Source organism: Phymastichus coffea, unplaced genomic scaffold, assembly GCF_024137745.1.
Source record: "Phymastichus coffea isolate CEN01 unplaced genomic scaffold, Cenicafe_Pcof_1.1 PCOF00203, whole genome shotgun sequence".
Taxonomy (NCBI): domain Eukaryota; kingdom Metazoa; phylum Arthropoda; class Insecta; order Hymenoptera; family Eulophidae; genus Phymastichus; species Phymastichus coffea.
The window spans coordinates 102,292-123,884 of NW_026707014.1; the positions used below are offsets into that span (position 1 = coordinate 102,292).

The 21,593-nt window shown below is 51.1% G+C and overlaps 3 protein-coding genes across 7 annotated transcripts; 1 reads left to right on the forward strand and 2 right to left on the reverse strand.

Moving 5' to 3' along the window:
• The first annotated feature begins 1,046 nt into the window (after positions 1-1,046).
• On the forward strand, positions 1,047-14,023 carry LOC131673909 (uncharacterized). Of its 3 annotated transcripts, none has more exons than XM_058952287.1 (3): positions 1,047-1,274; positions 12,695-13,119; positions 13,215-14,023. In XM_058952287.1, the coding sequence occupies exons 2-3, from the start codon at positions 13,072-13,074 to the stop codon at positions 13,464-13,466; spliced, it is 300 nt and encodes a 99-aa protein (XP_058808270.1). In that variant the 5' UTR covers positions 1,047-1,274; positions 12,695-13,071; the 3' UTR covers positions 13,467-14,023. The 3 variants fall into 3 exon arrangements, with proteins under 3 accessions (XP_058808270.1, XP_058808272.1, XP_058808271.1); XM_058952289.1 differs by having other exon boundaries at positions 12,736-13,119; XM_058952288.1 differs by having other exon boundaries at positions 12,775-13,119.
• On the reverse strand, positions 3,335-6,808 carry LOC131673900 (uncharacterized). 3 transcript variants are annotated; one of them, XM_058952269.1, is made up of 18 exons: positions 6,644-6,806; positions 6,481-6,569; positions 6,273-6,413; positions 6,116-6,199; positions 5,847-6,025; positions 5,591-5,776; positions 5,422-5,523; positions 5,221-5,359; positions 5,071-5,155; positions 4,931-5,015; positions 4,679-4,861; positions 4,508-4,599; positions 4,393-4,445; positions 4,265-4,316; positions 4,102-4,181; positions 3,944-4,038; positions 3,710-3,871; positions 3,335-3,639 (listed from the first exon to the last, which is right to left on the reverse strand). In XM_058952269.1, exons 1-18 carry the CDS (start codon positions 6,694-6,696, stop codon positions 3,502-3,504), a joined length of 1,998 nt encoding a protein of 665 aa, XP_058808252.1. In that variant the 5' UTR covers positions 6,697-6,806; the 3' UTR covers positions 3,335-3,501. The 3 variants fall into 3 exon arrangements, with proteins under 3 accessions (XP_058808252.1, XP_058808251.1, XP_058808250.1); XM_058952268.1 differs by having other exon boundaries at positions 5,221-5,523; positions 6,269-6,413; positions 6,644-6,807; XM_058952267.1 differs by having other exon boundaries at positions 5,221-5,523; positions 5,591-6,025; positions 6,644-6,808.
• A 935-nt stretch (positions 14,024-14,958) lies between the features above and the next one.
• On the reverse strand, positions 14,959-20,216 carry LOC131673903 (hairy/enhancer-of-split related with YRPW motif protein-like). Its single transcript, XM_058952274.1, has 3 exons — positions 19,687-20,216; positions 19,041-19,255; positions 14,959-15,934 (listed from the first exon to the last, which is right to left on the reverse strand). The coding sequence occupies exons 1-3, from the start codon at positions 20,073-20,075 to the stop codon at positions 15,540-15,542; spliced, it is 999 nt and encodes a 332-aa protein (XP_058808257.1). The 5' UTR covers positions 20,076-20,216; the 3' UTR covers positions 14,959-15,539.
• Positions 20,217-21,593: the final 1,377 nt, after the last annotated feature.

The following is a 21,593-nucleotide window of genomic DNA, read 5'->3' on the forward strand; positions in this document are numbered from 1 at the left end:
AAGCTGCTCGCGAACACGTTCACGATTGGAGAGGGTAAAAGATGACTTTGCCGGAGATGTTTTTCACCGTGGAAGTCAATTGGCGCGCTACTCACAGAGTCAATTACGCGGCTTCGCCAAATCGATGACACTGAAAGGCGTTGACTCGGTCAGCTGCCTGGAAGACAATATCGCCGGGACAAGAGCGGGATCACCGGTGTGGCGTACCGAATTGATTTTTATCATACTCCGAGTGCGCAGTGAGCAAGCCGAGTTCCATGTCCTTCGGCATTTTGCGATATCTTAAAATTCTGGCGACAATTTACCTGGCGTTTTTGTACCTGACCGTGCGAGAAATGATCGATTTCACCCAAGCCTTCGGGTACCTCTTCTCTTTCGGTGTCAAATTCGTCGACTCACCAACTATGTACAATCCCTTAGATTTTTGCGAGCGACATAGAAAACCTATAACCCAATTTTATACAAATTTTTCATGATATTCAAGAAAAAAGGCTGGAATAAAATTGTTCAAGGAATTGCTAAAACGAGCTAGCGGAGGCGCTCGGATCTGAAGTACGTCGAACGTAAAGCGCGTGACCGGATAGCTCAAGTTCATTCATTCGGGTGTGTATACGCGCGACGATGACGTTGCGCCTGGGATACAATGGGTCGCGTTCAACGGCGACGTCGAGGAAGGCGCCGAGCTGCTAGTCGACGCTCTGCCAGTTCGAGTGCCGTCTGTCGAACAACTTCTCAAGCACGTCCGCGAAGAAGCTCTGCGTCGCGAGGTGATTCGTGGTGGCGTTCTTCGAACCTACGATCAGCATCGTCCGTCGCTGAGAGAGCTGACTCGAGCTCACGGGTTGTTGCAGAATACCTGACAAGAGAAAAGAACGAAAATACTAATGGGCACTCGGCGATTCGCGAGCCAGATGTCGCCTGCTGCTTACCGATCAGGTAGCGGCGTGCATTTCGGTACTCGAGCGCTTCGTCGGCTCGACGAGGGCGCCGCCGGCGAACGCGGTCAGCGGAAACCTGAAAGGCGACGTTCATTCGGACGCTAGAGCCACACTTGTCGATTATCGACGCAAAACGTAAAAGCGGCGGCCGACATGGCGTTGGACCAAGTGCAGCGGGACTGCCAATAACTGCGCGTCGAGAAATCAGCGTTTCAAGGATATCACGGAACAATTGATGGAGACGAAGTTAAAGCTTATTTTTCCGACGTTAGCTATATAATTACCGCTTATCAAAGTCTCACAGGAAATTATTTTCTCGTTCGAACGTCTAATTACGTGAGTATAAGCTTTAATTAATCGTTCTAATTGATAGTTGCGTTCGAGCGATAATTGAAAATGGGTTAACTTATCATTGACTTTGGTAGCCTCGCTTTGGAAAATATTCACCGAAACAATCTTATTTTTCACTCCTTTAAAAAATATTCACCTATGTGATAATAACAACTTTGAACTTTGGCAAGCTTAGGGAATGCGTTAGAGAATAATGCATTGGTAATTATTATTTTTCAAAAATGTGTCTTTATTGTCGCTAAAATGACATCTCAAGAATTTTTGGTTTGTTTGACGCACAACGTATAATGATTTCTCAAAATGGTAGATTGACGAAGCGACGCTTGCTCTGCATTTGAAAAACGTTCAGGGAGCACCGCGGTTCGAACTGTTATTGGCAGTGGAAGGCAAAGCCGTATTCGTCCGAATCGAGCAGTGCCGTCCTCGGTGCCTTCTGGCCGAGATGGCAGCGGTACCGAAAGCAAGTCGTCCGCTCGGTCAAGCGCGTGCCAGTCCGCACCGCGAGTGACAACAAAAGCTCCAACGGACGTCTTCGAGACGAACGCCACCATGATAAATTTACTTGATTGCGCGGCCAGTCGTAAAATCAATGCTCGATCGAGCGATCTTTGACCTTCAGTATTTGACGATGTTCCACAACACTGGCGAAATAGCTCGCGGGTGCTTGTTGTACCGAAAAGCAAACGTGCGTCTCTTATTTACGTTTTCATATAATAATCATCAGCGAGATCTTTGGTAGCCTTAAATCTGACGGCGTGCGACTTGATCATTGCGAACGACGACGATATCGTCACTTGCTGGAATTTCGATGGCCAAGCGTTGGAAGTTTCCTGCTACTAATGCTTACCAGTTTTATCATTTACTTTGGCTTCGAGTTGGCTTTAATGTTTGCATAACTAGCTACAATCGACTATAATGCCATTGAAATGAAGACAACGTTGACGGAACAAACGCCTGACAGGCACTAGCGCATCAACAGGCGGTGTTGAAAAATCGCCAAGGCGCTCGCGCGCTCGCGTTCTGTCTGGAGGATTACTCGGGTCGAGCAGTCAGCGTAAATTCATGTCTTGTGCCTCCCCCCGCCGTATACTCACCACAATGACATTTCGCATTTCGTCGGGGATTCGACGGGTTGCGCTCGAAGCACGTCGAGGAAAGCGAGATCGAAGCCTCGCGAGTGGTGCCGACGGTCGACGCGCGTCCAACTGTCGTTCGCGTCCAGCACACGGCGCTCGAGCTCCCCGAGGAAATGGTTCGTCGCCCTGTCGCTCTTCGAGCCTGTCAAAGTCCGACAATTTTCATGACAGCGAAGTCATTTCGTTGATCGCCACGGATTACTCGCCGACTTCCAGCGCGCTCACCGATTACATCATTGCGTATGTTTCGAGAAGTCTGCTTCGAGTGAACGGGTCTGGCGTAGTTTCTCGCTTAATACGGCCAAAATGTTGTTGCCTAATCCAGTAGTGTGTATTTTCATTTAGAGCGTTGAGAGTAAACGGTAGCTGTGAGTTACATACCCAAAAGAACCGTGACTACTTGGTCGACATTTTCGTCGTTGTGATAGAGCGACTGGTGGTCGCCAATCCCCAGAGTGGCTAACGTAAACCTAAATCTATATGTATATATATAATTTTGTTTAACGGGACTTTACGTGAAACAGCGATAGTTTTCAGTTGATTCCGCTCACAAAGCAACGGTCGCGCCTTTAGCAGTAACGCAAATGCAACGGACCAAATGTATATGCCATTCGTTGTAAACCGAGGTGTCGAGGATATAACGGTTAAGCTACTCGAGACGGGATTAATCAAATTTATCTCTAATCGTTGTAGTATCAAAATTCCACGGGGAATTGCTTTCCGGCCAATACCATTGTTTTTTATAACTTTTTCCAATGTTTAATTAACAATACGCTCGAGGAAAAAGCCAAAATTGGCGCGTTCACTTTGGTTGAGCCTCGATTATGAATGGTTTACTTTGCGAACACTTTCGTGCGTTTGAGAAAGACGCCTCCAAAAGTGAGGCGATCGGATGTTACGATCGGAATTTTAACTTGAGTGCCTAGCTCGAAAGAAACAAGATTTATTTATCTGCGTACTTGCATATACATTTCACCAATGATGCACACGCTTTTTATTATACAAAGGCGTAAGCGCATTTTCACGATAGGAGGCTGTCTACTTTGGCGACCCGCGGGATTTCCTTGCCTGCCGCGTTAAGAATCCACTTTTCCCAATACGCACGTGGTATTGTCGCTACCAATAACGTTCATCTCGCAGTGGAACGCCCTGTCGAACGCGCGATCATCCGACAGAATCCCGTTGACGATCGCACTGTCCAGAGCGCAATTGCCCTGGAAGCAAATTTATGGCTGGTCAATTGCAAGATTTGCGCGAACAGAGAGGATATTTTCTTCCTTTTACCTTGACGTACGCCATGAAAAACAGCTTGTCTCTAGTAATGTTGTTGTAGATCAAGTAGCTGTTGGAAACGTCATGGAACATCGTGTACTGATCGCGCGTCAAGGCTTCGTACGCCGTGTTTACCGCTAAGTTCTGCGTCACGACGTCGTCGGCTCGATCGGCCTGCAAAGACGGAGATCGCGAACGCAATGATTCCCAGCAATAATTATCTATCCAACGAGGCGATATACTAACGGAATAGTGGAAACGCAGGTTTTGCCTGACGCAAGACTTGACGTCCACCGGGTATTTCGGATAGACTAGCTTTTCGGTGCTTTCGCTGGCCAAATCTGCAAGTAGAATTGCATTTCAGAACTCGAGTAACGTACTTGGTTTCGCGCGCGCTGACCCACCGTCATTGTACGTATCCTCGTGCAGCAGCGAGTGAATCAATGCGGCTGTCTTGACGCCAAACGTCCCATAATGAACCTCTCTGAATGGCAATTTGTTTTTTTGTCTTTAGTTTGACGAAAGGTATGCCGAACCGCTTAGGCGGACCGACATACGTCAACTTACTTTGGCAAGTGCGGCGACAACATTTCAGCGGTATTGATCAACGTTTGTATCACTGGCGATCGAAAACAGACCGATGCGAGTTATCATTTTATCGGAATCTCACTGGCGCGCGCGAGCTTCGTACTCACCAAATCGGTTTTGAGCTTCACCTTGGTCAATGAAACTGAAGGGCTCCGAGGATCTGCACAAAGTACGCTTACGATTTCTCATTGAATGACGCGAGCTTGTTCTCAAAATAATTACCCCGAATTTCGTCGAAGCCTCTCTAAATCCTCGTTCGTCAGCAGCTTCCGGTATTGAACGATGTCGTCGAAGTAATTGCCGGTGATGTTCAACTGAAATAACCGCCGCGGGAATTGGCCAAGTGGCGCGGCAAGTCGAACGACAGTCGAGCGCGGAATTCTCAGAGCTTACCGCTTCGTACAAGTTGTACGGGGAGTCGTAGACGTACTTGTCGAGATTCTCGATGGCTCGAAGCAGCTTGGCCTTGTAATAATGCACGTCCGACGGGGACTTGAGCGCGTAGAGCGACAGTTCGCGTCGAACGGCGCTCACGACACTCGTGAAAATGCTCTGGCCCATCCTGTAGGAGCCGCGCTGAAAGTAGCGAGACAGGCGCGTTCAGTCCGCGCGCGAAGGAGCCGCGGCCCTGCGAACGATGCTCACCCGGTCGTCGTCCTTGCTCAGCCAGTCGCGAACTAGCCTGCGCGAGGCGCCGTACAGTCTCGTCTCCCTCAGGCAGAAGTCGACCCTGTCGAGAAAAGGGAGCCCTGGCCGTCAGCCGCACAGCGCAGACTCCGCTTTACCTGTCGATCCTGTCCAGCAGAGCCGCACGCTCCCAATCCACGTAGGCCAAGTTATCCGTGAGCGCCTTCGTCTGTATCGCCGCAACTGCGCGACAAGGTACAACGGTCAGTCGGGGCAGGCTCGCCGTCGCCGTCGGCGCGAGGCACAACCTACGACTTCGTTGGGCGTGTCACGCAGGAGCTCGGTCAGGCGCGCGAAGTACGCCGGGCTCTGGAGCACCACGTCGTCCGTGTCGAGGTCGAGGTTCCTGCTCTGCAGCAGCCGCCGGACGAGCTCGATCCAGCCCACCTGCGCGCGAGACAGCCCCGCGTCAGTCCCGCGCCAGCCGCGGCTGGGCGCTGCTCGCCTACCTGCGCCGGGGCGTCCGCGCCGTCGCGCAGTTGTCCGAGCGTCGCGTAGTGCCGGGCAGGGCCGGGCAGGCTCGTCGCGGCCGTCGTCGACGCGAGTCTGGCCTGGAACACCGGCGGCGGCGGCCCGCGTGAGCAAGCCGAGCTCCGGCCGCGGCGGGCCGACGCGTACCTGCTGCAGCGCCTCGAAGAACCCAAGCACGCCGTGCTCCACGCCCTCGCGCACGAACCCGTAAAGGTCCGCGATCGCGCGCGCCTGCTCGGAGTAGCGGCTCCTGCGCTGCTGCTGCTTGTAGGCCACGACCTTCCTCGCCCGGCCGTGCAGAGCCCTCGTCCTCGCCAGCGACGGCGGCTGCAGCTGCGAGCAGACCGCGGCGTGTACGCACCTGCGCTGCGCGTCGATTTCGCCGGGCGGCGCGTTTCATTACCAAGATCGCGCTTCTGGCCTCGTCCGTCGGGTGCGGCCCGACCTTCACCTCGAAGAAGGAGGATCCCAGCGCCGACGAGAACGCGACGTAGTCGACGTCTTGCCACAGCGCCAGCCCGCCCAAATTCTCGATCTGCGTCTTGAGCTGTTGCGAGCGCGCCGCCTCGCCGCGCGCGTTCCCTGCTCGCCCGCGCGCCACGGGCAATGGCCCAATAACCAGGCATTAGCAATTTACAAACAAAGTCCCTCTCACGTCGCGAAGTGGCTTGCCTAATTGTATGCACGACTTGTACAGTTGCTTCTCCACCTTCAGCAAGTCGTTGTCGTCCTCTTGCGGCGGTCCGTCCAACGTGGCTGCGCAAACGCGACAGTTGTTTTTCTTTGAGTGCGCGCCCGTTAAGAAGCTAGCGACCGAGTGCATACGAACTGATTAAATAAGCTGCCATGCCCGACAGTCTCCGCTGCAGCGGCACTCCCTCGTCGCTCCTGTCGCGCCTCGAGCACATGTACGAGTGCACGTCCACGCATGGGTCGACCGAGGCGGTCACCTCCGAGACCATCGTTCTCTCTGAAACGCAAGTGACGCTGCCCGTCGAGATCATAGCGAACGTGAAAAATATCGCATAAGCACGCACTCAGTTGATAGCAGTCCTCGTTCTCGAAACATCTGGCCTCCATGTCGTCCGATGGCGTCGCAGCACACAGCGCGCACGAGATAAGCCAGCTGAAGAACAAACGCGACGCCCTTGCAAACGCGGCAGACCACGACCGGCGAATCACGGGTGTGCGTATACTTACAGCAGGGCGCGCGCCGTCGCGTAGTTGCTCGCATTCGCTTGGCGCCCCTTCATGGCCCGACCGCTTCTCGACTGGACGCAACGTACGCAAACGAGCGTCAGTCACTGGCTGCCCGCTATCAGTTTTCCCGGATCGCTCTATGCCGGCGAATTTATAAGCCGCAGATTCTCCTACGTATTTCCTATTCCAACGCTCCGTTATCGAGGCGAAAGCGCGGGAGACTAATAATAAATTGACACGAGAGGAGGAAAAGGTCACGCTTCCACGTTCTCCGCTGTAAATCTCTCTTTGTTTCAAACCTCTCCAATGTCGAGCTATGTGCGTGTGCGTCTCTGTGTGTGTGTGTGTGTGTGTGTGCTCGGTACTCGAAATAGCAGCGTTTTTATTCGAATAATAAAAAAAGAGAAAAGAAATCGTTTACGATAGAGGAGATCGTCAGCAAAATTAATAATAACGAAGAATTAATAATAGAACCTTTTCAACGATATTTATCGGTTTATAGCGCGTTCGTCGCTATCGAACAAAGCAATAATAAATTCAATGAAATTCTCTTGATTTTATTGCCCAACCGCTCGCAATCCCAACGGGAATAATTACTTTTCGATTTTAAAAGTGCGTACGTTGTTTTTTCATCCTCGCGCAGCTACATCTGTATTGATTGTGCGGAAAATATTTTCACAGGTACACCTTACAATAACATCCAAATTTGTCTTTTTCACATACACCTACTCGCATATATTTTTCAGAAAGCTGCAATTCGTCATTGTCAATAATTTTCGGTGCTCGCGAATCCATTCTTCCAGCGCGCCGTGCGCGAGAACAAATTCAACTTAGTTGACGAAATAAAGAAGAACCAGACATTTAGCTAACAAGATTAACGAGTTCTCTCGCTTTTACGTATGGAAAGAAGTCACTTGCCTTTTCATATATATTATGCAAGGTACTTCACAAACGTACATTGAAAGATCATCAATAACGTGCGGAATAATTTTCTATGATAAGAAGCTTTATTCGGTCCCGTATAAATTGATTTCTTTGCAGCAAAACTCTTCTCCGAAATATAACCGACGGGCGTGGAGAGAGAACGACGACTTTTGAGAAGGTAGAAAGATGCTGCGTTGCTTAGTCTACGTACTACGGTACATTGATGGTCTTCCATTGCGCGTAAGATTGAAATTTAAATAGCAACCTTCTACTTTTCAAATTAACTTGTTATCGCAATCGCCGTAATGTCGCTCGGCGTGTCGTTTGAGAGCACACGTGTAGAAGGTACTGCGGGTTAGGTTGGGTTCGGGTTGGGTTCTTTATGAGTACGACGTTGTCGGTGTCGAGTTCGATGCTCGCTTCACGAAGAGCGCGTTGAATAATTTTCAGCCGGTTTATCTAAAGAACTTGGGGCACTTTCGGTGCTCCGCTTACACATATATATCCAATAAGTCGCTGTGCTTCATTGTAATAAAGTCGACTGAACGTATATCTGTGGCGACAGGCAAACGATTGTCGCCTGAAACACGCCACACCATACTCAAATGTTATTTTCGAAACTTATTGTTCTGCTAGTTGATGTGGACGGTTGAGTCAAGCTATTTCAGCGTTCCGAAGAACTGCATAACTTTTTCGCCGACGATCGCATTCAAGAAATCATAAAGCATGCCAATCTGATTTTCCTGATTCTGCTGTAGGCATTGCATGACCTGTGCGGTCCCGTTGTCAGACTCTTAAGATATTCCACATATTGCGGTTGCAGCTGCACGCGAACATTCAAATAGTACAACTCAGTTAGGTGTTGCTTTTAGATTCTCGTTTCGGATGTGGTGTGACTTTCATATCGAAGAAGGAGAATCCGAGTCACAATTTTTAAAGCCTATTTTCAATTTGCTTTCAATTTTCTAGCGATTTCAACTGGTTCATTTCGGACTTAAAATCTGAATATTTGTTGTGCTGCATTTGCTCATCGTAAATAATCAAAGTCCGGATAATAAATCAAGACTACTGGTGAGACGAATCGTCGAAATACTTTCTCATCTCCCAAAGTCTCTCCTACAAAGATTTCTCATCCGAAAACCTCTCGTTTCCCGTGCTCGCGCACACGAGTGAACGTCCCTGCGCGGTTTGATCGAATTGCTGATAGGTCGATCAGGGATTCTACAGGCAGGGCGCATTTCAAAAGTGGAAACCGAGCGGAAAACTCGATCGAACGGGAGCCTTCGAGATGGTCTCGCTGTTGGTCAAGTACGACGGCACGTGTAAAGCGATGATCCAACGAATTGCGGCGCGCCATCATCGCTGATGAGGCGCGCGAGACGCATCGCGCCGATAAAGTCATCGGCCATCCGAGCCGTCCGCTCGAAGTGGCGCTTGCTAATCGGCTTGAGATTCTGGATTCCCGCAGCTCGCCTGACGATAAGGATTTATTTGCTCTTGAAAGGCACATCGACGAACCCGAGCCAGTTTCGAGCGAGCGACTTGCGATTGTGACTCTAGCCCGTACGATTGGTAGCGGCCAATTAATCGATTATTTGTTCGTGGAGTTGACAAGTAATACGAAACGCACGATTATCGATCAAAAATTTCTATTCCACTTTTCGAGTTCTTAAATCGACTGATTAACAAAGCTTTGCTGACAACTGAGCTAACTCTCTTGATAGTCAATCAAAGTACTGATCACTTGTAACACATGTGTTGAGCGTGGATTGCCTAATACACCTTCGAGCAAGAAGGCGCGTCATCGCGTTGGCGCACATTCAGGAGTGCGAGACGGCGGGCGCCACTCGCGCACTCACCATCAGCAACGTCGCGACAAGACGACGCTATTGTGGCGAGTGTTATGGAGTCACTCCGCACAGCGGACAGGCGGCCGATCGAGAAGGCCAGTGCCCGACGACGACACGGGACGCGACGATCGATGACCCACTTGTTCCAAGTTTGCGGTGATACGAGCCCTGTTACGTGACCTTGATTCGTCGCCCTTGCCAAATTGGAAAGCGTGACGAGCAGCGGAAAAGCTCGGAAAGGCAAGCGATCTTCCCGAAATTCACGCGCGAACAGCGACATCGACGCTCGATCACTCCCCTTGACCATCGTCCCAAAGCCCCGCCACTCTCTCTCTCTCTCTCTCTCTCTCTCTCTCTCTCTCTCTCTCTCTCTCTCTCTCTCTCTCTCTCTCTCTCTCTCTCTCTCTCTCTCTCTGTTTCGCACGTCACAGCGATAACGAATCAATCGAGCCGAGCGTCGGCCCCCGCGCGCCACTGTATGCACGCGCGCGCTGGCGCACAACGGCGAGAGAGTGTGAGCGTGCGTGGAGGTGGGGGGGGGGGGGGGGGGCAGCTGCGACCTGCACGCGAAGAAGCGCCTCTCGTCGTGCGTGTGAGAGGCCTGGGTTTCGGCGATTCCCACGCAGCGCTAGCCGGCTGCTGCCGCCACCGCCTCTCTCCCTCCCTTTGTGTACTCTGCTCGCGTGCGAGCGCGTGTTGGGTGTATACCTGCGCGCACACGCGTCATACGTAAGCGCCGCGGCCGATTCGCATCTTGCCCTGCGTCGTTCGCGTCGACTCGCGCTTTCGCGGAGGGATCTCGTCGCCACGCGGCGAGGAACTTTTTCCGGCGAACTCCGCGCTTTTCTAATCCTCCATCCGTTTTTTCTCCCGCGGATCCTTCTGTGCCGCTCTCGCCTATCCTTCTTTCTCGGCTGCACGTTCGGACTGGTTTTTTCTTCCTTTCTCTCTCCTTGTTGCTGCTCCCCGCTCCAATCGACGTCCAAACGAAGCGCTACGGGCGACTCGTCTTTCCTCTTCTTTTTTTCCTCTTTTTCAGAGACGCGTACTGCTTGGACGCGCGTGGTCTGTTGTTGGTTGTTGGTCGTCGCGACCTCACGAGTCGCGCAAAGAGCCACAAGGCGGCGGCCGCCGTCGTTGAAAATGATCAACGACGCAGAGACGATTTTTCGCAAACAAAGAGAAACGCGCATCAATCACACCGAGCGATCCTTATCGTCGTCTTTCCACCCTTCGATTTATAGCCGTCGACGCTTGGCGTCCCGCGCGCCCCCGTCGAAATTTGGCCGACCGACAAAGAGCCGCGTCGTCGCCGAGAAAAAGCTCTCGAGCGGCGCGATGAGTCAGCGCGCGCGGCGAGGGCAGGAGAAAAAGAACGCTCGTGCAATTAAAAAGGAAAAAAAACCGGAGAGAAGAGCGAAAGCTGCGGCACGTGACGGCCGCGAGGGGAAGTCGAGGAATACGCGCGTGAGAACGGCCCCGGCAACACGCGCCCGCACGTGTCTGCTTGGCCGCGCGCGTAGCCACGCGCGCGTCATGCTTTCTCGTGCGCCTCTCGCGCGCGCAATGCTTCTTTGTCGCCGCCGAGGTCCGCGCGCGCGCGCGCGCGCGACGGGCAGGTGGGCCGGTCAATCTCGGCCGATATCAACAAGTTGCGCTCTCGCCGAAAACCGCGCGGAAGGACATGCCCGAGGCTGGCGCGTCTCCTCGCTCGTCCCCCTTGTCCCTCGGAGTTCCGAGGAAAAGGTGGCGGAGACGCTCCCCCCACGTTTCCTAAAAATAGCCGCGTCCGCACGTGTTTGCCTCGGCCAGCGTCGCAGTGGCGCGCAATTATCCCCCCGAAACTCTCCACCTACGAGCCGCGTTCGAAGCACCCGGCCGTTCCGCTGGCGCAGTCCTCCAATCTTCTCTCCGTCTCTTTCTTTGTATTTTGTTTTCCTGTCGAGACCTGCTCGCCTCGCCTCGCCTCGCCGAGAGAAAACGTATACAGAGAAGCGGGGACGAAAGGCGAGACGCCTCAACCGGAAAACTGTTTTGCGCGCGGTCCACAAAAGCCGAGCTCGCGAGGGCCTCTTCGGAATTCGTCTACCTGTCTACCTGCCGGATCGGAGACGAATGGGGAGAGAGAAAGACCTATTACCGGGGACTTCTCTCGGAAAAATTCTCGACGGTGCCCCCGAGAATCGCCGACGGCCGCATTGTCCGAGGCCGCTTGTCATTCGGATGCCTCGCTCTCTTGTTAACAAGTATTTTCGGATTTTACGAGGCCGTACAATCGACGGAGAACGCGCGGGCTTGCATTCACGCGGCAGACCGCCAAGACATTCGGAGCCGCAGCGAGGACGTTTTAATATTGCTTTGAATTAATCACGGCTCGCTCGTCCAGAATTTTCCTCGGGACGATGTCATTTGTCGATGCGGCTTATTACTTATTATAAAAACGTTCAAGTGTCACATCGCGCGCGCCTTATTTTATTTTATTTCTTTCGAATCTTGCGCAGAATGATGCAGCTCCAACGTTATCCTTATTCGTGGAAGGAATCTGTCAGATCCGTGAATTCGGCAATGAGCTCGGTATTTATTTCGGAGGGAAAGCGAAAAATTACGGGCCGCAGATAATTCGACTGCGATTGACGTTTGCCACGGTGTTCCGGTAAATTATTTACTAAACCATCGAAACAGTCTTCGCTTTCAATTTCGGAGCAAGTAACGTCGTTTCGATTGGCGCTTGCGACGCCTCTGTTCTCTGCGGAATCCGTTGAACGCACGGTGAAATCCATCGAAAAATTACAACGACGCCACAACGATTTCTACTGTCCCTTCGGATCGAGAGCTGCGCGCGCGCGCGTTCGCTCCAAAACGCCGTACGACGGTACATCCGCGGACGCATTCATTCGCAGCGTTGAACAAGCATAATCTCATTAGTATTATCCAGTGGTTAACTGCGAGATCCGAGCGATCCCTGGCATAAGGGAAAAAATCTCATCTCCGCACAGAACGATCGAGCGCGCGCTGCCTGCACCCGCAATCGCACGTGTCATTGCACCTGCGAGCGTTCTATTTTCAATGAATACCCCTCCCCCTTCGCGAGCACAGCCAAGCATTATTGATCCCTCTAAATATAATGTGATTTCATCGTCCTCCGTCCCGATAACGCGATCCGGCAGAGTCGCCCGGGATGCGTGCTTTTCGGACAAATCAGGCGAGCGACCCTCGTAAATTCACTTGCCGCGCGGCTAATTAATGCGAGGCTGCACTTTGCGTCGCGGCGAGACAGGTCCGGGGCAGGCTTTCTCGCGGCTCACGCGGCGTGGGCAGGAGGGGCGCGGCGAAGGCAGCGAGCTCCTCTATTCACAGGCGCACACAAAGGAGGAAGACTCTGCGAGACACCCCAAGGTGCGTGTGCGTGCCGCTCGCTCGCGGAGGTTCCCAGGGCATCTTGGCATCTGGCGATCGGGGGTGGGCGAGCAGCTGCAGCTGCCGCCGCCGCCGTCGCGGCGGTGGGGGCGACGCCATATAAGCCGCCGCGCCGTCGCCGAGCCGGCACAGAAGCGCTTCGAGCGTTCCACGCTACGCACTCGCTCGTCGCCGCCGCCGCCGCCGCCGCTCTTTCAGTCGTCGCGATCGATAGATTGCCAGCTACGCCGAGACAACATGCAGATCAGCAAGGCCATCGCCAAGTCCGGCAAGAAAATCATCAAGGTAAGTCTCCTCGTCTTTCGTGAATCTCGCCAGCAAATGTAGCAAATGTCCGAGTAACAGACTCACTAACCACTAATTTGTCTTTCGCATGACAGGCGATCAAGAAGCTGTCGCCACACGCCCGCCTGGCCAAGAAGCTCGAGTACGCGTCCAGAATGGCACGCAAGGACGAGCAGCTGTCCGTGTCCTGGTGGTCGCTCGACAAGGCCAAGGGCCCCGACGACGGCCTCGTGGTCTATGCCGAGTGCGGCTGCTGCTGCTGCTGCCGCCAGTTCGGCGACGACGAGGGCCTCGAGAACGACAACCTGCGCAACGAGAACATCGAGAACGAGATGCTCAGGTGTTGAGACGCAAGTGCCCGGGCGTGTCTGTGAAAACAAGCGCATTGTGATATGGACGCAGTTTCTCCAGTGATCTCCGAGCAGCGGGAACGCGCGAGTCGTTGCTTCCGACTCCTCCTCCTGACTCGCCGTCGTGATCGATTGTCTTCCGTTAGTTTTATTATGTCTAAGGCGTCGAGACGCTCAATCCTCCAAGCTGTCCTCTGGCTCGCGGCAGTGCAGAACGCCGACAGCACGGGCGATTACGTTCGGTTTAAGTGCGTCGAGGCATGTGATGATCTCCGTAGAGTTAATTAACTCGGTCGCCAGCGGCGACACGCGCAAGACGGTTTGGCGTGTAGCAGCGCGCCAAACGCTTAGCACTTAAGCTTTCGCGTGGCGACGGCATTCCTCTTGGTTTCTTCCAGTTTCTTCTGTATACGTCGACCATCGACGAACGAGAAGTGCACGCGCCTCTCGCCGCCGCCGCGCTGCAACTGTGATATTCTAGATTTAACGCTAGCAATAAGCCATGCAACCACCAGCATTTGTCATTGATTGATAATAAACGAGATATATTTTAAAATGCATACGCACGATTTTTACGTTTTCGCATTTATATCCCGTTAATCCTACATTTCCCATATATGCACGAAATCCACTTATCAAGCTCTCGGATTAAAATCTCTCTTCTGTTAATTATGTTCTTTCATACGTTTTTTTTTTCAAAGTGTATGCGGTAATTAAAATACCGTTCGTTCATTCAACTTTTGAAAGAAAATTTGAAAGACCGGCTTGCTCCTTTCATATGTAAATTAAAAAAAAATTAAAAGCCTCATTGAAACTGCAAGTAAAACGCAGAAATTTCTAAATTAGCCGGGATTAAAGAGGAGAATAGAGAAGATTGTAAAAACAACGGAGAACTCGGGCAATTGGTGCTTCGATTTTCTTTTCAAAACAAAGAGAATGCGGACACAGAAAAAAGTTGCGATTGTCTGATGACTGCATCTCCCGTTCCACTTAACCGCTTTGGTCAATTAGTCGTTGGTCAAGCTAAAGATTATAGCTACGTTATTAAGTCTTTGAACTCATTTGAATTCTTTCACATGTAAATCTTTGTCACTCCTTTGTTTTCATTCAATTTTTGTTTGATTTTTACGCGTCACGGTCTTTGCAACTTCGGTTTGTTCCCTATTGGACAGAGTTATAGACAGTCAAGTCCTACACGTGTCGTTGACATTCATTTTTTTAACTTGTGAAATGTAAAAATCAAAAGGAGTGATTGTTACCTCATACTATTAATAATAATAGACTAATTTAAAACAAATTTTAAATGATAATGTGAACTGACGTTATTTATGTAACATCGAAATTTCATATGTCTAATGAAAAGTAAAAATAAACGATCGTAGGTGAGGATTTAGAAGTTGAAACAAGTGAAAATTTCCATGGGATTTTTTTATTAAAAACTTTGCTCCTCAAAAATAAGTAATTATACCATTGTCCGTTCTCTCCCTCAGCGCCTTGGCACACATACACGCACAAAACTTATACATAATATTTATATAAATATATAAAAAGGCGCGAAGACACAAACTCGGAGAAAACAAGCAATAAAATTTTCTTTTATTCGACAGTTACAAAAAAATTAAGAACACGCAAAGTACAAAGTATGACGTAGTACAAAATATTTATATTTACATTAGAGGTGTCTCTTTTTTATATACACTTTACTTTACAAATAAATAAGCTTTCCATATATCATTCTTATAAGGTACTAATATGACTATGTTGTGCTATCACAACCGAAGTTTCCGCGCATTCGATTAAAAAGAACGCGTCTCAAACAAATAAAACCACCACGGTCTCTCCGTTTCGTCTTGAATCTTTTGGTTTAGGTACACACACACACGCGCGCGCGCACGCGCGCACGATAATCTTAGCTGAGTTTGAACTTGTGTTGCGTCGTATTTGGTTCGTTTTACATTTGATTTATTGGAAGTAGCGCTGATTTGGTATTTGTTCTGGAATATGGAGCACTCGCGCGACAAGCGCCGCGCGAACGTTTATAAGGGCAGCTGAAGAACGTTGCTGTGATTATCAATAGGCATTGAGCTCGGCGCCCCAGGGCCGATAAGGTTTGCCGTGTTGCTGGTGCTGGCCGTACTGCGCGGGATACTGTCCGGGGTACTGCGCGGGCGGCCAGGCCAGCGGCGGCGGAGGCGGGTTGGCCGTGGACGTCGTCGCTGCCTGGTCGTAGCTGGAGGTGGCCGGCGGAGGCGGCGGCTGGCCCGACGGCGGCGCTTGCGACGTCGTGGAAGACTGCGAGTCGCGGTGAAAGCTTTGCAGGTGGGACAGCAGGCGCAAGCGCAGGGGGTCTCGCTCGTCCAGACCCTCCATCGTGACCAGGTAACGGCCCACCTCGGCCGCGCACTCGCCCCAGCCTACCGCGTGATAGTCCATTGCCAGCTTTGTGCTGTCGTAGCCTTCGGCTCCTGCAACGATTCAGATGCCACTGGTCAGTTTGCGGAGCTAAATGTCGCTCTCCTCCTATTCTCATTGATTTTTGATTTTAGCTCAGTCATTTCTATGCAATTTACTACGGACAAGAGCATTTTTTTACTTGAAAATGATGTTTCGCTTTCGCGATGCCACGTTGAGCCGAGTATCACTTGAAAAAAGCCATTTTCCATTTTTCAGAGGCTTTCAAATAGATCACGTCGAGAGAACTCGAAATCACGGGCAAATCTCGTACGACCGAATTCCACTTTCTTTACAGGACACTCAAAAACCAAGTGTTGGACTCGAGCGTACCGTACGCGCGCGATATTGCAGCTTGAAAATATTGCGCTGAAGCGATAAAAATAAAGGCGAACGAAATCTGTGGTGATTAATACCCGATAAAAAGCGCCGAAGGACGGTCAATTTGAGAAATTCCCATGCTCGCCACAGCGGCAGATGGTCGGCTCGCTCTCGCTTCGGCAAGGCAAGGTGCAGCCGTTCTCGCGCGCAGGTAGTAGCCGTGGGAACCCGTTCGCTGCTCACGCACGACTCCTTCCCTTCGTTTTCTCCACATCCCCTCCCCCCTTCCCTTTCCAACGCGCGCACATGCATACACACGAGACTTTCGGTAATATGACGGGCCCCGCTAATCAGCCCGCGTAACCCCACACCACCCTCGATCTTCCTTTTTTCTCGGCGCGACTGATTCATTGATGGATTCGTCGATGCCTTCGCAAGATTAATTATGCGCGTGGTCTTTGGCTTGGAAAACTGCTTTTTTTATAGGTCTTTTACTCGCGATGACGGTCAAGTTTGTACAGGAAGATGGTGAAAGGCCAACTTTGATCAATGTATTTGTTGGCTTTGCATAATCACATGAAACTTTTTGAAAATTTGTATCGAATGTCAATCGGTGTTTGTTTATATAACACTGTTATCGATCCCGTATTTCTAAGGGACTGGAACCAGCGACACAAACGTTGCAATCACAACAAACGATGATGCTTCGACAAAGCTTTAAAATAGATTTTCTAAAAGTAAGAAGGAAAAACAGAGAAGAAAGCACGGTGTGTCTTAGTCATTAACACGTCAGTTCCGTTTTTTAAAAAAAGAAATAAAATAAAAGAAAAAAATAAAGAGCAAGCAGCCCGCAGGCTACACGTATAGTTTTCCCGAAAAATCGTCGCATCCCTCCTCTCACTCACTTTGTCGCTCCTCTGTTGGACAAAACTTGGGGGCATGAATGAAGGAGGCTCGCTCGCAGCTTGTGCGAAGGGAGAGCCTCGCCGGTTTCCCACACTGGGCCACATCTGTCCTCTCTCTCTCTCTCTCTCTCTCTCCCTTCTCCTTGGCGTTCGTGCTCGCGTATAGCGTGCGCGGGGGGCTGAAATCGTGGGAACGCCAAGCACGTCGGAAGAGTTTGACTTCCTACGCTCTTCCCGCGGTCCAGCTCCGCACCTGCTCTCTCTCCCTCCGCACGAGGAGAAGAGTGGGAATCAACGCGTGTCCGCGCGTGCATCGGTGCGCCGCGAGCGCGTGCGCGCGTCTCATTGTCCGCACGTGCGCGCGTGTGTGTGTGCGCGCGCCGAACGGAAAATATTAATATTCTTCGACAATGCTGCGAAATCTGTGTCGCCTGAGAGTCCTCTCGCGCTTATCGAGGCGGTGAGCGATAATTTTACTCGTGCCGTACGAAAGAATTACGCGAAAAAAAAAGACCGCGGGGGCAGGCGATACACGAACGCCCCCCCGTGCTGGCACGCAAACAGGTGTCTTCCGAAGCCTCCCCTCCCGCGGTTCTCACTCGCTCTCTCTCTCTCTCTCTCTCTCTCTCTCTCTCTCTCTCTCTCTCTCTCTCTCTCTCTCTCGTGCTGTTGCGGGTTTGTTTGTAAACAAGCCCTTCGCCCAATCCTCCCACGCGTTCAAACGGAGACTTAATTTGTGTAGCGGCCGGTCACTGACGTACGTCATTGTATCGATGACTTCGCTCAGATTTTTCGAGCGCGGAGGTGGAAAAATTTCTAGCTACTGGTTGTCTCGAGGGATCACAAAACACCGATGAGTCTTGAGATGTTTACAACTAAGACAGTTTATTAAACATCAAAAGAGCATTTTAATTTCACGTGATCGTGTCGAATCCGACTCACGAGCGATTGGTGGACATTGCGAAAATTATTTCGATTTCCGAATATTGTATGTCAATTTGAATTTACGCTTGCAATGAGTTACGCAAAAAAAATATCGTTATTGAAGTTTTGACCAATAAAAAAAGGGAGTCCACAACAAAATTAATAGATAGCGGTCCCCAAAGAGAGCATAATTACGCGACTCAATGATCGCCTGAGAGTTGAAATTTGGAAAGCGGGTCTGGTGCATAATGGGCGAACGACTAACAGGTAAAACCGCTGTTCCGCACAGGTGCTAGAGGGACTGACGAGGTGCGTAGGATCCGACACAGATTTCCCAGCGTGCTCTCGAGCTGCTACCCGAAGTCTCATTTGAATAAGCATCCCTCGACGCGCTTTTTTTTCTATCCGTGTCCCCTTGCGCTGGATTTTCCACGGGGAAAAACTAATCTGTTTGGCCAATTTCGATGATTCGCTAGAGGGTATCGTTATCTCTATTGTAATGGTACATTTTGAAAAGTAACATTTGACTATTAATCATAATTGGAAATGCTGTTTATTACGTTTATGTAAAATCTGACCAATCAAAGAACGAAAACTATCATTGATTCGATACTGCGAAATTCCGATTGTATGTTTCAAATTGTCACACTAAAATTAGTGGTAAATCGATATGAAAATGCACCAAAGAAGCTTTTACTAAAATTTTTACAATATTTATAAGTACTTTTCAAACATTGCTATAATATTTCTTGTAACGATTCGAACGTCCATTGTAAAATATTTCTTAGACTTCCCGACATGGTATCTGCAAAATTGTTTGTAGTGTTGGTGAAAGTTCTTCTGGCAAATTTCGCCCAATTAGACGTAGCTCTTACAAACCAAAATACAATAATGGCCGTAGACTCCAAGTTACCTCGCTTTAAAGTTCATTTAGATAAACAATAAGGGAACAAATCAAAATACTACTAACCTTTACTCCTCAATGTCCTCAGATGCTCGACGGTAAGCTGCAAAATTTCAGCTTTCTCGAGCTTGCCGCTGTGAGGATCGCGTGCGGCCGCCGGTACCAATCTCCTCAACTCGCCCAGCGAAGCATTGATACGGTCGCGTCGCTTCTTTTCGATCATGCCTCGACGCCGTTTGCGCGACGTGTGCTGACATGAGTCGTCTCCTGGAGAGTTGCATCTAAACAAGCAACGCAGATTTGTTTCTTCTTATTTTTGTAAAAGTTTCAAATTTTACAACTACAAAGCTTTTCTATTCGGATCGCGGGAGAACAATGCAGCGAGGCTCTAGGCAACTTTGATCTTAAAAATACGTGTATCAATCGTGTCCGACTTGCCGATACGTACCGATAATCGCGCAGATTGATAAGAATAGAAAAGAGCTGTCAAAAATAGACAGGCCAAATCGTGATTCAACGGTTCGACCGGTCGCGTTACGTGCATTTGGAATATCGACAAACTCGACGCGTGGCGTTGATGAGCGCGCGAAAGCGAACGTTCGGACGCGCATCACGAAAAGCTACGTAGCGCGCGGCGAGCCGCGAGCGAGGCTGCGACGAGCTTGCGCGCTCGAGCTTTCGCGCGCGCATGAGAACCCAAGGTCGTACTCACGGTTCCTTGCCGCTCTCCTCCGAGAATACATCGTCGCAGTCCGAGTCGCTGAGCGGCCTCTTCAGGCTCCTCTGCTGATGCGCCTGCTCGCCGACGCCATCCTGGCTCTGCGCTTGGGCCTGCTGCTGCTGCTGCTCGTGCGTCTGTGCGTGGTGGTAGGCGTGCTGCTGCATAGCCGGCGGCGGCGGTGGCGGAGGCGGCGGCGGCGGCGGCAGGCTCAGTGGGTAGTGCGGATGATGCGAGTGTGCCCAGTGTGAGTGGTGCTGCTGATGTACGTTGCCGGCGGCGCTCGGGTGGTTCGCCGGCCCACTCGGCCCCATCAGCTCCGAGGACAGCAGCGTGGTGCCGTTCTCCTCGTGCGGCCTCGGCGCCACGACGACTCGCCACATCTTGCCAGGGTCAACGTGGGTGCAGCCAGCGAGAGCGGGTCGCGTCTCTCAGGTGGACATCACCACCGTGCACGTGCAGCACGTGCAGCGGACGCGATGCGCGCACACGACACACACAGCGCGCGCTCCTTTGGCCCTGCTCACCGGTCGCGTGCCGACCAACGTATGTCGTGTGCAGCGCCAAACGCCGAGCCGACCGAGACACACGACTCCCCCTCCCGCTCGTCCTGGCTCCGACGGCGCGCACTGTTTCGCCATCCCCACTACCGTCGCTATCGCGCTACTGCTACCCGGTTAACTAACTAACCATCCCCCCTCTCGCCGCCCCGATGGAAAACCACCCCAGATAGCTCGTGCGTATCCTATATGCGGATCGTGGGAACCGATTCGCGCCCCAACCTCTCACCCCCCGACCTCACTCTCTCTCTCTCTCTCTCTCTCTCTCTCTCGACTTTTATTTTTGCTCTGCACGCTTCGAGTGCAGCCCATGTTGCGGCTGGGAGCTTGCGCGCGCGCGACTTTGCCGCTGCTCACTTTTCCAAGACTTTCCGTCGGCCGGAGATTAAGCTTCGATCGACTGAGACGCTGTGCACCTACGAGTCTTTTCGCAGGATTGTCACTACTTCGATGCCGTTCGAGAAATAATTAGCGAAAGGATTATTATTGTGAAAGGATTTCCGAGGACCCGACCTGTTGCCAACCGCGAAGTCACGTAGTCCAGAGTGCGTGAATCGAATCGTCGCAATTGATTATTTGCGCCAAGCTAAGCTTGGCGGTCGTTAAAGTAAACTATTGCTTGCCAAAAATCATTCCCTTGTAACCCGAAAACGTCAGGCGAGCACTCTGCGCGTCGCAACCCCGAATCAGAATCTATTATGTACTTAGCCGCACGAACAAAGGGACTATATCACAGTCTGACTGATAGCAGATATAGTACGCGGGAAAAGAAAGTTCTCCCCTTGCGCTTAGTGCGTTATTTACGGTCGCACGATACATATTGCCGCGCCCACGCAATGATCAATCGAATGAAATTATTTATCAACGATTATAAATTAATTAGTAATAAAACTCGGCTTGAGGCGTGGAACATTGACGAAAATGAAGGAATAAAAATTCAACAAATATTCGTGATGAAGGTTATCCGACGATGATCACTCCCGATAAAATTACGATTAATCTCGAGGCCCAATCGGTTGGAACGAGCATCAAATCGATAATGAGCTGTAAAATGTGGAGAAGCGTCGAACGCGTTGCTCCAATTAGCGTCGCGCGTGCGTCCTCACGAGCGCCCTCATCGTCGAAATTGATATAAGCCGCCGACGAGCAACGGTCGCATGCAAAGAGTGGCGAGGCTTCGACCGACAGAACAATCACATCAGCAACTAATCACGCGTAGAAGAGAGAGAAAGCGCACGCGACGCGTGCAGGACGTGTGAACTGACTCGGAGCGCAACGGCGGTCGGTCGTGGGAGACGGGGGGGGGGGGGGGGGGGGGTCAGGCCGTGGCATACAAAAACG

What these genes read in the sequence shown, in the direction of transcription:
- LOC131673903 (XM_058952274.1), bottom strand. Translation starts at nt 20,075, where the DNA reads ATGTGGCGAGTCGTCGTGGCGCCGAGGCCGCACGAGGAGAACGGCACC. An exon ending in GAGGAGAGCGGCAAGGAACC is followed by an intron (nt 19,256 to 19,686) that starts GTGAGTACGACC and finishes TTGCTTGTTTAG; the next exon opens with ATGCAACTCTCCAGGAGACG. An exon ending in GAGGACATTGAGGAGTAAAG is followed by an intron (nt 15,935 to 19,040) that starts GTTAGTAGTATT and finishes GAATCGTTGCAG; the next exon opens with GAGCCGAAGGCTACGACAGC.
- LOC131673900 (XM_058952267.1), bottom strand. Translation starts at nt 6,696, where the DNA reads ATGAAGGGGCGCCAAGCGAATGCGAGCAACTACGCGACGGCGCGCGCC. An exon ending in CATGGCAGCTTATTTAATCA is followed by an intron (nt 6,200 to 6,272) that starts GTTCGTATGCAC and finishes GCGTTTGCGCAG; the next exon opens with CCACGTTGGACGGACCGCCG. An exon ending in TTTTCATGGCGTACGTCAAG is followed by an intron (nt 3,640 to 3,709) that starts GTAAAAGGAAGA and finishes ATTTGCTTCCAG; the next exon opens with GGCAATTGCGCTCTGGACAG.
- LOC131673909 (XM_058952287.1), top strand. Translation starts at nt 13,072, where the DNA reads ATGCAGATCAGCAAGGCCATCGCCAAGTCCGGCAAGAAAATCATCAAG. An exon ending in CCGGCAAGAAAATCATCAAG is followed by an intron (nt 13,120 to 13,214) that starts GTAAGTCTCCTC and finishes TTCGCATGACAG; the next exon opens with GCGATCAAGAAGCTGTCGCC.